General features: G+C 59.0%; 1 protein-coding gene across 1 annotated transcript in view; it reads left to right on the top strand.

Moving 5' to 3' along the window:
- Positions 1 to 3,054: 3,054 nt before the first annotated feature.
- The window catches only part of LOC119113522 (mitochondrial glycine transporter), a 13,112-nt gene continuing 4,606 nt past the window's right edge, over positions 3,055 to 11,560 (top strand). The window contains exons 1-6 of the mRNA XM_037237824.1: positions 3,055 to 3,407; positions 4,714 to 4,826; positions 5,354 to 5,438; positions 6,137 to 6,310; positions 7,167 to 7,309; positions 7,894 to 8,095. Coding sequence (XP_037093719.1) covers positions 3,378 to 3,407; positions 4,714 to 4,826; positions 5,354 to 5,438; positions 6,137 to 6,310; positions 7,167 to 7,309; positions 7,894 to 8,095 — 747 coding nt within the window. The 5' untranslated portion in view covers positions 3,055 to 3,377. The remainder of the gene's footprint in view (positions 3,408 to 4,713; positions 4,827 to 5,353; positions 5,439 to 6,136; positions 6,311 to 7,166; positions 7,310 to 7,893; positions 8,096 to 11,560) is intronic.

Below are 11,560 nucleotides of genomic sequence, written 5' to 3'. Positions count from 1 at the left end.
TCACCAAAGGTCTTCAAAATGGCTATTAAATGTGAGACACTCCCTTTAAGTCAGTCTGCAAATGATTGACAAGCTTTGCTATACGCCAGAATTAATAATATATTTCTTATTATTATATTAATAATTATATTAATAATTAACAATTAATGAGATAAGAATAATAAGCTTTTGATAAGATAACGCCAGAATTGGCACACAAAGAATGAACGCACGTTTCCCCAACAGTGGCAAGTGTGTTTGTAGTCTAATCGTGGCTGTTTAGTTAAACAACTCAATCAGCGGCGGCGAAGTCATCGGTGATTTCTTACTAAGAATTGCTAAGCTTTTTGTGAGTTGCGCCCCATTCAAAGCGCTTCCATTAACTTGAAATGGTACAGTATTTCTCTGCCAAAAAACAAGCTTTGATATGCGAAATATTAAAACCTTTTTCAATTCTAACATCGAAGACACAAGTTCAAACGGTCGAAATCCGGGAAGCAAGCAGGGTTTCGGGTTCAACCTTTTCGGCTGAGCCCCCCCCCCAAAAAAAAAACGATGTTAGGAAGTGACACCCCTGGTAACGTGTCTTCTCCCAAGTCGGATGCCCCATAGCAGGGGTTTAGTTTCTTTTTCAGTCAGGGGGGGGGGGGACAGGGGCTTTGCCCCACCCTCAGTGTTTGAGAAATAAGTGGGCCAAATCCGGAGAACACTCCGTTTGTTGACGTATTTTGGGATAGATTAAGCCATTTATCACAGCAAGGGCTCCTTTTTTTCTCACCGACGAAATCTGTAGCTGTCTAAATTGTCACGTGGAGCCAAATCTTTCAACGACTGTTGCAATATTGCTCTAAATGCAATACACTGCATAAAACAAAGACAAATAAAATGTAGGCCGGCATGACCATCAAACGTGTTTTTTTCGGGAGTTCATTAACAATAAAGTATCATTTCCTGGCCATCAAGCTCTGAGTGATGGTTGGGACTTAAGTAGTGGAATTATCAGAGACAGGTATACTTAACATAATTAGCCTAGAAGCGTGTAGCTTTTTATTCGATTTGGGGCAGTGGTGTGACTCCTAACCAGTGATGAAATTTCCTATTTTTATTTATCCTTTTTTATCCGCGTTTTTCATGAATCATGATTTTTGCGAGTTCAGTCCAAAACTTGTTGTGAGAAGCTACAGCGGTGCTCCCAACTTCGAAAGAAAGTGCGTCAAATATGGAGATACCACTGTTTTAAGTGCATTGCGGAGGCAGGCTCAGCCATTTTTCTTCCTGTCCCACCCTTTTCCTCACCCCTACGTATCTTGCAAAACTGCATCCCTGCAGTCCTACAGTTATTCATAACATGGTTCTACAAGCACCTGAAAACAATTTCACCTCTGGCTTTTGACGTCATCGCACCGCCAGTTGGAAGCGTTGGCGACCTTTACTATCTTCGCATAATCATTACCGGCGTGAAACCCGCACTTCCCAATATGGCCACATTTGATAAGTGCGATGCCCTTGCGATTTTGGTATGAGCAGATGCAGACGGCTTTTTAAACACGTCTAGCACCTTCATTTAGCTCTGTATACAGTATGATGACAATTAAAAGCGTTTTATCTCACGCTTGTCCACGCCCAGCACACCAGCACTAAACCACAAAGTATGAGGTGCTGCGGGCAATTTGAGGCCTACACCAGCGATGCTCGGCATCTTACTTTAAAGCAGCAGAAAGCCCCTGGTGAGTCCCTGACATGTGTCGCTCCTATGTCCTCTGTTGACCTCTGAAGCTACAGTTCGGGTATCCACTTACAACAAGCCTCCTAACTGACGATTGGCTACGTTTTTCAAGCCAGCCAGCTGCTCACGATATGGACGCAACGAACAGCGGCTCACAGCCTTGCATGGAACTCGATTCATCACCGCGTGGCAAACATTTGAGCCCATCTGTTTCAAACGGCACGACGCCTTAAAACGCCGCTTACCAGACGTAGTAAACTGATCACGTCCGTCGTAAGATGCTGCAGCCAGGCACGATTCTTACCACGTGTAATTCTGTGAAAAGCACCGATCTGAGCGGTGTTAAAGAGCGCTGTGTCACCACTGATCTGTGACGTCAGCACTGATGAAACATGGTTTATAGTATATTTCTGTCACCTGCTAAAAGCTGTCCCGATTAAAGCTACTATTTTTGGCAAAATCTTGCGACTCAAATTATTCATAAAGTGAAGCACCAGCGCTTCGACATGTAGTTCATGCGTACTCATGCTACAAGCGCTAGCGAGTACACACCAACACGAGGCTTTAAACTTCGTCCAGTTTAGATGATCTGTTGTACTATGGCCTGGTCTATTGTAATTTACTTTTTGGGATTTCATCACCTCTTGGCCCGTAAAAGCGTCTGTTTTTATTACTGATCATATCCGGTAAATTAGAAGCTTTCCCCTGGTCCCCCACTCATTTTGCCAACCTGCGGCCCCACCTCATATTTGTTCCTCTCTCCGAGCCAACGCTGATAGGCCCAATGTTAAATTATGAGAACTTAAAAGAGCTTTGTCTCCCTGCCACACCCTAAAATGCCCTGATTGGATAGAAAATGGTGTCCTCGGTCGTACTTGCAAGTGACAGACCGCAGACCTCCCGTCGTTTCTGTGTTTAACCCTCGGAAAAAAACGTCTGCAGCTGAGGACATATTCACTCGAGCCATACCATCTCGTCATCGGTCCTGACCTGCACCACGGGAGCTGAGGAGGCATTAATCGAGATCGATGCCAGCATCCAGTCGAGCAAAAACAGCCCAACAAAAGAGGTCACCTTTGAGACACTCAGCGATGACCTTGCCTCCAACTCGTACAAAGCAGAACGCCCCCTCCCCCTCTCTTTAAAAAAATGCGGAAGCCATACGCACCACCGCTCTTCTTGTTTCCATCCAACGGCTGCTGATCGCGCTTCTCTCGAGCGACCAGACACCTCCCAGCAACCCTCCCGGCCTTCGCCTCCGCGGCCGTTTTTGGCTCCGTCACTACTGCCATCTAGTGGTAGGTTTAAAAAGTGACGGACACTCGTCGGCTGCGCCATTTTCGCAGCTGTATTCGGCGTTGGAGCACGCGGTGGTCGCTGCTGTGCGGTGCGAAGTGTTGGCTGGTCGCGTTGGTTCTCCCCATCGTTCTTATCTAATACCTGTACTCACGATTAATGTCAAGATGGTGTTCTTGTCTGTATTCGGCGAGAAGATCAGGGTGAATTACCGGTTCAGCCCTTTCTACTACTCTGACTTTACCGACACGCACGGAGCGGTGGCGCCTTGCACCTAGAGCGCTCTAGGTGCGTCTCCCGCGGTGACTGTAGCAGAAGGACTATTGTCTCAATCTCGCGTGGTGTCACCAATCCGTGTGGTGTGAGGTCCGCCAGAATGGCCGCCGGACGACGAGACGCAGCAATGGTAAGCGAGGCGAGACGCCAGTGGCACAGCGGCCATGTCAGCGGACACGACGCCCGCGGGTACTTCCGGTCGTGAGCTGATTTGTGTTGATCTTATAATTGATTGGTTAATGCGTGACGTGGAGCTGCGCGTGGTGGCTTTGCTGTGTCGCTGGTTGGAACTGGGTAATTCTACCTCGAGTGTCTCCTGCGTGAGAACATGGTTGGATCACTTCTCCGATGATTGGCGCGCGAAACCTGTTCCCTCGATGCAAAACACTCGCTTATGTGATCTCAGTGAAGCTGGTCACCGGTTGCTTCATACGGAACCCACTGCATAGTCCGTGACGTGCGTGAGATTGGCCGATGCTTTAAACTTCCTTACGGGTCACCGATCTCTTCCATGCCTTTGGTTCGACAGTCTGGGCTTGGGGGCATATTATGTAAGAATTGTGGGCTAGTTCAGGGCACCAGGGGCCGTTGCTAGTAAGAAAGTATTTGTGTCAAGTATGTGTCACATTTCAAGCTTGTGTCACATTTCAAGCTTGTAGGGATCTCCCTTCCCCGGGACAGCTCGCCCTGAGCGCGCCTCTGGTCGTCGGCCGCGTGCGCCTCCGCCGACGAGCCGCCTCAAACCGGTTTCGGCCGGTGGACGAGCGGGCAGGCGCGACGCCGTGCCTTAGTGTAGTTTCATCGACCGATACTACGCGGGCCCATGAGCGATGGAAGCGGGGCTGGAAGCGCGAGCTTGCCCCGCTGGCTGGTCCTGCTGGGACCTCTCCGCTGCCGGCGGGCCAGGACCACCTGCGTTGCCGCGACGTCGGGCCCCCATGGCGTCAGCGTCGGATCGCGACGGGTCCTCGCGGCTCGCCGCTCTCGCTCGCCGGCGGTCACGCACAGAAGCCTTGTACACCGTTCGGCAGCTGCTGTCTCCCACCCAGTTAGGCTGGCTAGAAAGCTGTTGAAAACACGAGGAAAGTCCAGTCCCGGCCTTCGCGAACGCGATTGACCACCAATGGCACTGGCTGGCCAGGGGCGAAGCAAGGCCGCAAAAGCGGGGGGAGGGGGTCCTTGCTCGTGCTTCGCGCGCCTGGTCGTGGGATCAACGCTCCACGTCAAAGAAATTTGGATAGAGGTGTGGTCCAGCTCCTGGCTCGTGTACATGTGACGCCGGGGATGATCGCCTTTCTTCGCTGACGCCCCTGACCAGATCTCACATTGCCCAGGACGGGCGCCCGTCAGCAACGCTGACATCTGTGCTACACCCGGCCACGCGCGTGACACGTGACACATGACACCCGTGCTGACACGTGTGTCTATGGTTACAGTCTCCGCTGCTCAAGTCGTTCCTGGCCGGTTCGTTCTCGGGCTCGTGCTCGACCGTCCTGTTCCAGCCGCTTGACCTGGTCAAGACGCGCGTGCAGGCGGCGGTCCTCAGGGGGTACGTCCGCACCCCTGCCGTGCCGTGCCGTGCCGTGCCGCGGCGTGCCGTGCCGTGCCGCGGCGCCCTCTCGGGGTGCAGCTGCGTGTCCGGGCGGTGGGATAGATGGCCAGCTGGGCCCACGTGAGGTTTTTACGTGATTTAGCTCACCTCGTTTCTGCTGGAGTGATGGATGTTCAGGCTGTGGCGAATGGGTAACGTCGAAATGTGATATTTGCGCTGTGGGTACGGATCTTTGATTTTTTATGCTGGTGTGGAGAGGTTTTTTACAAATTGGAAGTGTACGCCAGTTAACGGCGCAGTCTTATTTCGAACTTTCTATTATTCTTTTATTATTCTTCTTTATAATTTATATCTATTCTTTATAACATTATAAGTTTTAACTATTCAACTCTATAAGTTATATCTATGTATATATATATATATATATATATATATATATATATATATATATATATATATATATATATATATATAATTATTTCTAACTTTGCACCGCGATTGACGGCGGCCGTCTGGCGTTTCAGGAATAGTCCTTCTGGTATGGCCACCGTGATATGGAGTGTGATCAAGAATGAGAGCCCGCGTGCTCTCTGGAAGGGTGTCGTGCCGGTACGTGACGCGCGGCGGCGCCGGCCGCGGTCGTGGCCACATCCCGCCACGTGGCGCGCCCTTGTCGCTGGAGGAGGAGGGGGGGGGGGGGGGGGGGGCTCTCCCGCTGTGGTGGGGTGTTATGTAAGACGATGTGTGTTGTGTGTGAGCGGTGTTTTGCGAGATGACTGGGGGGCCGTTCTGGGTGACGGCTCAGGACAGTAAGCAAGTGTGGGTGTTGCGGTACGGGACAACGGGGTCAGATGGTGGCCACCGGTGTTGCGGTCCGTGCTAGCACTGCATTATTTTGCGTGACCTGGATTCTCTATCCTGAACTGAGCTCATATCTCCGTCTATGATTAATTACCGTCTGAAGGACTGCTGCGCCTACTTGTTCCCGTGCCCTGTGCATCTCTCGCTGAGCCGTGCCATACCTAATGTCTGACCTGACCCGACCTGACCCGACCTGACCCGCGAACTCGCCTGTCACCTAGCCCATAACCGTGCCCCAAGCATATCTCGCTGAGCCATGTCATCGTCAGACCTGACCTGGCCTAACCCAACCTGACCCTACCCGTGACCCTTCCGTGACCGCGCCCGTGACCTGCGCCCGGTGCCGCAGTCGCTGACCCGTGTGGTGCCCGGCGTCGGCCTGCACTTAACGGCGATGCACGTGACCCTTCCGTGACCGCGCTCGTGACCGGCGCCCGGTGCCGCAGTCGCTGACCCGTGTGGTGCCCGGCGTCGGCCTGCACTTCACGGCGCTGCACGTGCTGCGCTCGGCGCTGAGCCATCCGCCGTCGGCGGCCGAGGCGCTCGTCATCGGCGGCAGCGCGCGCGCCCTGGCCGGCGCCGCCACCATCCCGGCCACCGTCGTCAAGACGCGCTACGAGGTGAGAGCCGGCCGCCGCCGCCGCCGCCGCCGCGGGCGGGTACTGTCAGGTGGCAACCGGGCGGGAAGGGGAGGGGTAGTAGTAGTTGTCATCCGTCGCTCAGAGGTTTTCCTATGTCTCGCGACCGCGTGGTGGTAGTCGGATGTATGGGATTGCCTCGCGAAGCTCAGTTTTGTTCAGACGTAGATGTTCATCAGAATAGGCTACGTGCGATGCCAGATACCGGTGCCGCTTCTCTGTATCTCCACGCGTTACAAGTTCACGAGAAATCTATTCGGAGCTCTGCCGTGCGCGCGCCTTGTGATCCCTTGGCAAAGCTCACCGCGGCTTCCCGTGCCAGCCGAGCTACAGTGACAGCGATCCGTCGTCGCGGAGTGATTAGTAATTAGCAATTAACACCAGCTGGGGTCTAGCTCCAAGGGCAGGCCAGGGGTCAGCGCCGGGTCACCGGGGCTGGGGTCGTAGAGGTCGTCACCGGGCGCCGACTTAGGTCTCCGGGCGCCAGCGGCGCCAGCAGCAACACCGGGCGTGGAGTCGACTCCGGTCTGGCGGTCAATGACCTCGCACGCCCGAGGCGTGTTCAGCGAAGGACGGCGGGAACGAGGTAGGGGGCGGAGAGGGGGAGGGACAACGGCCGCAGTAGCGCCGGAGCGGCTGAACTCCATGTGTGAACTCCACGTGGATGAGTGCACAGAGGCGGTGCGCCGGCGGGTCGCCGCCGACGCCGCCGCTCCTGTTCGGCGGGGCGTGCCGCGAGAGGAGACGAAAGGAAAAGGGAGAGTCGTGGCTGCGGTCGGACCGCCGCCGGCCGCGTCCCCTCTCTCCGCCGCCCGCTGACCGCCTCGCCGTCCGGCAGAGCGGCATCTACGACTACCGGGGCGTGACGCAGGCGCTGCAGCTCATCTACCGGACGGAGGGCGGCCGCGGCCTCACGCGCGGCCTCCTGCCCACCCTGCTGCGCGACGTGCCCTTCTCCAGCTTCTACTACATGTTCTACAGGTGGGTGCCGGCCTGGCGGCGCTCCCGGCCGCTGGCCGCCGCTCGCCCGGCCGTGTGGCGGGCTCGCCGAGGCTTGTGCGGCTGGAGGGGGGGGGGGGGGGGGGCGAGGGAGGGGGAGGTGACCGGCGGAAGGGGAGGTCTGCGGGATTGGTCGGCGGACTGGACACGGTCCAACTGCACAGTGGACGATGCCCCTCTGTGCCCTTTTGGCCAACAGGGTGGTTAACTGCGATCCCGATCGCTCCTTTTGCGTGACAGTGGTGATCACATGTCAGCACCCGCTGTTTGAGGAACAAAACCAACTTATCAGCGGAAGTCGTCCCTGGCATGAATGAAAGAAAGTACCGATTGGGTGTCGGCAGTGTTTGTGTACTTGAGCGTGGTGATCCGCCCGTCCAGCTGCGGAATATCCATGGCGTAAAACGTCCTCTGCTGGGTTTTCCCGGAGTCACGCGCTTTTGCCCGTGTCCTGTACGGCGCTTTGTCATACCATGCCGTGCCGTGCCGTGCCGTGCCTTACGGTGCCGTGCCGTGCCGTGCCGTGCCCCCGCGTCTGACCCGGCTCCTCTCGGGCCGCCCGGCAGCCAGACGCGGCGCGCGCTGCCGGCCGAGGTGACGTCCGGCCGCTGGTCGGACGTGGCCACGTTCGGCTGCGGCCTGCTGTCGGGCCTGATGGCCTCAGTCGTCACGCAGCCGGCCGACGTGGTCAAGACGCGCGTGCAGCTGGCCGGCGTGCCCGCCGCCAGCGGCGGCACGCTGGCCCAGGCCGTCATCCTCATCTACCAGGTGGGTGCCGCGCCCCGGCGGCGGCCGGCGCTAGTCACGCGTGTGCCGCGTGGGGGACGTTTGTGTCGCGTGATTGTCCTGTGATGTGTCAGCACAGCGGAGCACGGACACGGGCAGAGTGCTCCAACCCGCGGGTGGGTTGAAGCACTCTGCTCTGGTCGGCTTTTGGAGGTGGCTGCTCCGCGGCGAGCCCCCCCCCCCCCCCCGCCCCCTGCGTGCAGCCCCGGCTGATAGGTAGAGGGGCGCGGAGCGCGGCGGATCAGCTGCAGGTGTAGGAGGCTGGCGAACGGCGCGCGGGCGGGGCTGATTCTGCGGGTGTTCGGAGTAGCGTGGTTGTCGGCGCTTGCGGTCTGGAGTCGGCATAGCGAAGGCGTCCGAGGATCGGGCGTGTTCGGGTGGTGAAGGTTTGCGACACCCCCCCCCCCGCCCTCCCCCCCCAATCCGACCTCCTTTGGTTGGCAGTCTCCCGCTCTTCCGCAGAGTGCCGGTTGGGTTACGCCACGCTGTCACCACCCGCCCCTGCCTCCCACCCCCGCCCCTCCCAGCCGGATAACAGAGGCGCGCCGTGCCGACTAAGCCGGGCCCCGGCTCGGCCGCTCCCGCGCGGGCGCCGAGAGACGGGAGACAGCCGCCGCCGTCGCCGCCGCCTCTGACGTCACGGCTCGGTCTGTCGCCGTGCGGACGACGTGTTGGCACGGCGGCCGCCGCCGCGTGGCCGGCGGGCCGGCCCGGGCTGGACCGCCGGCCTGTTGCTGCCCGCCCGAGCACCGACCCGGCGTCGAGCGCGGCGCGTGGCTGGCACTACGGCCGACTCGGCTGCGTCCGACGAACTCTTCCGCCCGGCACGTCGCTGCTGGTTGTTGGACGTTCGGTGTCGGCGGGCGGGGGGAGGGTTGGGTCCCCGCTGTTGCAGCTGCTTGTTGGCCAGCGGGCCTCCTTCAAACGCCAGGCCGGTACGCTGCTTCCGGCAACGTGCGACGCTCGGCCTTCCGCGTGCGTTGATGATCGTCCAGCTGTTTCTAGAGCCGGACCGCACGGGCCCGGCGGCGGCGGGGTCGCCGCTCGGCCCGACCAGGCCGCGCCGACCGCGGGCAGAACACTGTGACGTGTGCCACGGGGTACAGAAGGATGTGGGCGGGCGTATCCTTCCTAGTGCCCTTGCCTTGCGTGGTCGTCGCTTGTGCTCGCTTCTCCTAGTTTTTGCGAGTGTGTTTTCGGTGGCGACGTTTGGCGCACCGTCGGGCTTTCAGAGGTTAGGACGCCGCGTTTTTAGGCACCGGCCGTATGCACCCGAGGCCTCCGAGCGCCGCGGGCGGGCAGTCCTGGGCTCTGTCGCCGTGCGCCGCGTTTTTAGGCACCAGCCTCGTGCACCCGGGGCCTCCGAGCGCCGCGGGCGGGCAGTCCTTGCCTCTGTCCCCGTACGCCGCGTTTTTCGACACTAGCTTTGTACACCCGGGGCCTCCCAGCGGCGCGGCGCGCAGCCCTGGGCTCTGTCGCCGCACGCCGCGTTTCTAGACACCAGCGTCGTGCACCCGGGGTCTCCGAGCGGCACGGCGCGCAGCCCTGGGCTCTGTCGCGACAGATGCGTCTTTGCGCAACAGCCGCGTCGAGTTTGACGCCTGGCGGAACACGCTTCGCAATTTCGCCCACGTCAGTGGCTCGTGGGGGCGGAGCAGGAGGCGCAGCCGCCCCAGCGCGGGTGGCCGGTGGCGCTGTCCGGCGGCCGCGCGGTCCGTCGGCTCCGGTAACGTGCCGCAGACCGGCGCCGGTCCGGTCTGTCGAGCGGACACAGTGACCTCGGCCGGAAACACGTGACTACACGTGACCGGAGCGAACACGTGCCCACACGCTGGGAACACGTGCCCCGCGCTCCGACAAGTGGACCCTCGGTTTTGAAGCGAAGTCTTCCTTGGAAATGAACTGCTAGGGCGCGGGGGGGGGGATTCAGCTACATCGTGTGTTGAAATTGGCGCTCGCTGCTGCGTCTGTGGTTCGCCGCCGGTACGCTGTCTGAAGCGATCCACAAATAATGAAATGAGGTGAGGTTCTATTGGCGATTAGCGTGACATGTTCGCGGAACTTAAGCTCTCAGTTCGCATCGGTAACGCTTTGTGTCAGCAGCCAATAAACACCCTGTCCTCGTCTCGCTCGTGAAGGTCTCGATTCTGACAAAGAGGCGCGGTCAGCCCTGTTGCCCCGTCGCTATGAATGCTTCCCAGCCAACCCTGCGTCGATCTGGGTCAGCTGGTGCAACGAGGGGCCCCCGAGTGGCGTGAGGGCTTGTGACGTCACAAGCCGACCAATCAGGCGTCGAGTGGGCGGAGACGGCCTTGAGCCCGGCTGACGGCCGGCCGAGTGGCGCGCGGATCACCCGTTCTTGGCTGGGCTGATGTATGGAAGTGGCTGGCTGTGTTCACCCCGTTTCAATAGCGCCCCTTGAGCAGAGTCACAGCACGGAGCCGCACGTGATGTTAGGCGGTGGTGCATTGCGCGACTGGAACGCGGCGTGGATCGGTTGAAGCGCACACCGCGGCCGTGAGTCAGGTCGTGGGTTCGAACCTGGGTATCGCCAGCTGTTTTCCGCCGTCTGACGCAATGCAGCCGTTGCCGGGTTTTTCCGCGTTCATGGCCGTGGAAGCTGTTTGCGTCGTTAAGGTATGGCGATTATGGATCGCGACAGCTTCGGCGGACCTCGCAGTGTGTTGGACGACGCGCACGCGACGCCCGCCAGTCTGGACGCAGCCCGCTCTCCGGGCCCGGCAGCCTCCAGCCCCGGGCGGCCCCGTTGGCAGCGGCGGCGGACCGCCGCGCCCTGCTGACCCGGCCACTGCGGTCTGCCGGAGCGGCGGCCGCGGGTCTGGGCACCGGCGGGTCACCGGGGCGCTGGCGGACGGCCATGGCCCGTATACCTAGAAGTGGGCTGCCCGGTGACGGCCGGGTCCGGCCATGTCACCTCTGGCCGCCGTCAGCCGTCAGCCCTGCGGCGGCGTCTGCCGCGCGCTGCCGAGCAGCCCCGCTCCCAGGCCACCCACGCGCGGCTCCGCTGCGTACCGCTCCGAGGAACCCGGCCGCTGCTGGAACGGACACCCTCAGATAGTGGCTGTTGGCGTTGGCGGCCGCTGCTAGAGGGCTGTTTTGCGGAAGTCTGGGCTGCTGCGTGGCTCCCACATCAGGTCTATCTGGCGCAGTAAACACCGCGGATTCGCTTAAATGTTCTATTCACGGATCAGTTGCATTCCTTGGAACGATCCGTTGATAGTTGCCTTCGCTGAACATGTCGATATAATTAGTTATGATTTGCCATCTTCTCGCACCGGACGCTCAATGTCATGACGTCATACAATAACGTCATCCGCGCGTGACTATCTGATATTCTGGAGGTCGACTATCGGTAACAAAGACTCAACCGAAAGGTGCAATTTTACCGTCGAATGGCTCCTGTAGTTGCGTTCCAGTGTGCCTGAG

This window comes from Pollicipes pollicipes, unplaced genomic scaffold (assembly GCF_011947565.3).
Source record: "Pollicipes pollicipes isolate AB1234 unplaced genomic scaffold, Ppol_2.1 Scaffold_7262;HRSCAF=8765_pilon_pilon_pilon, whole genome shotgun sequence".
Classification (NCBI taxonomy): Eukaryota; Metazoa; Arthropoda; class Thecostraca; order Pollicipedomorpha; family Pollicipedidae; genus Pollicipes; species Pollicipes pollicipes.
The sequence above is the reverse complement of the archived record's forward strand: the minus strand, read 5'-3'. Positions and strand labels throughout refer to the sequence as shown.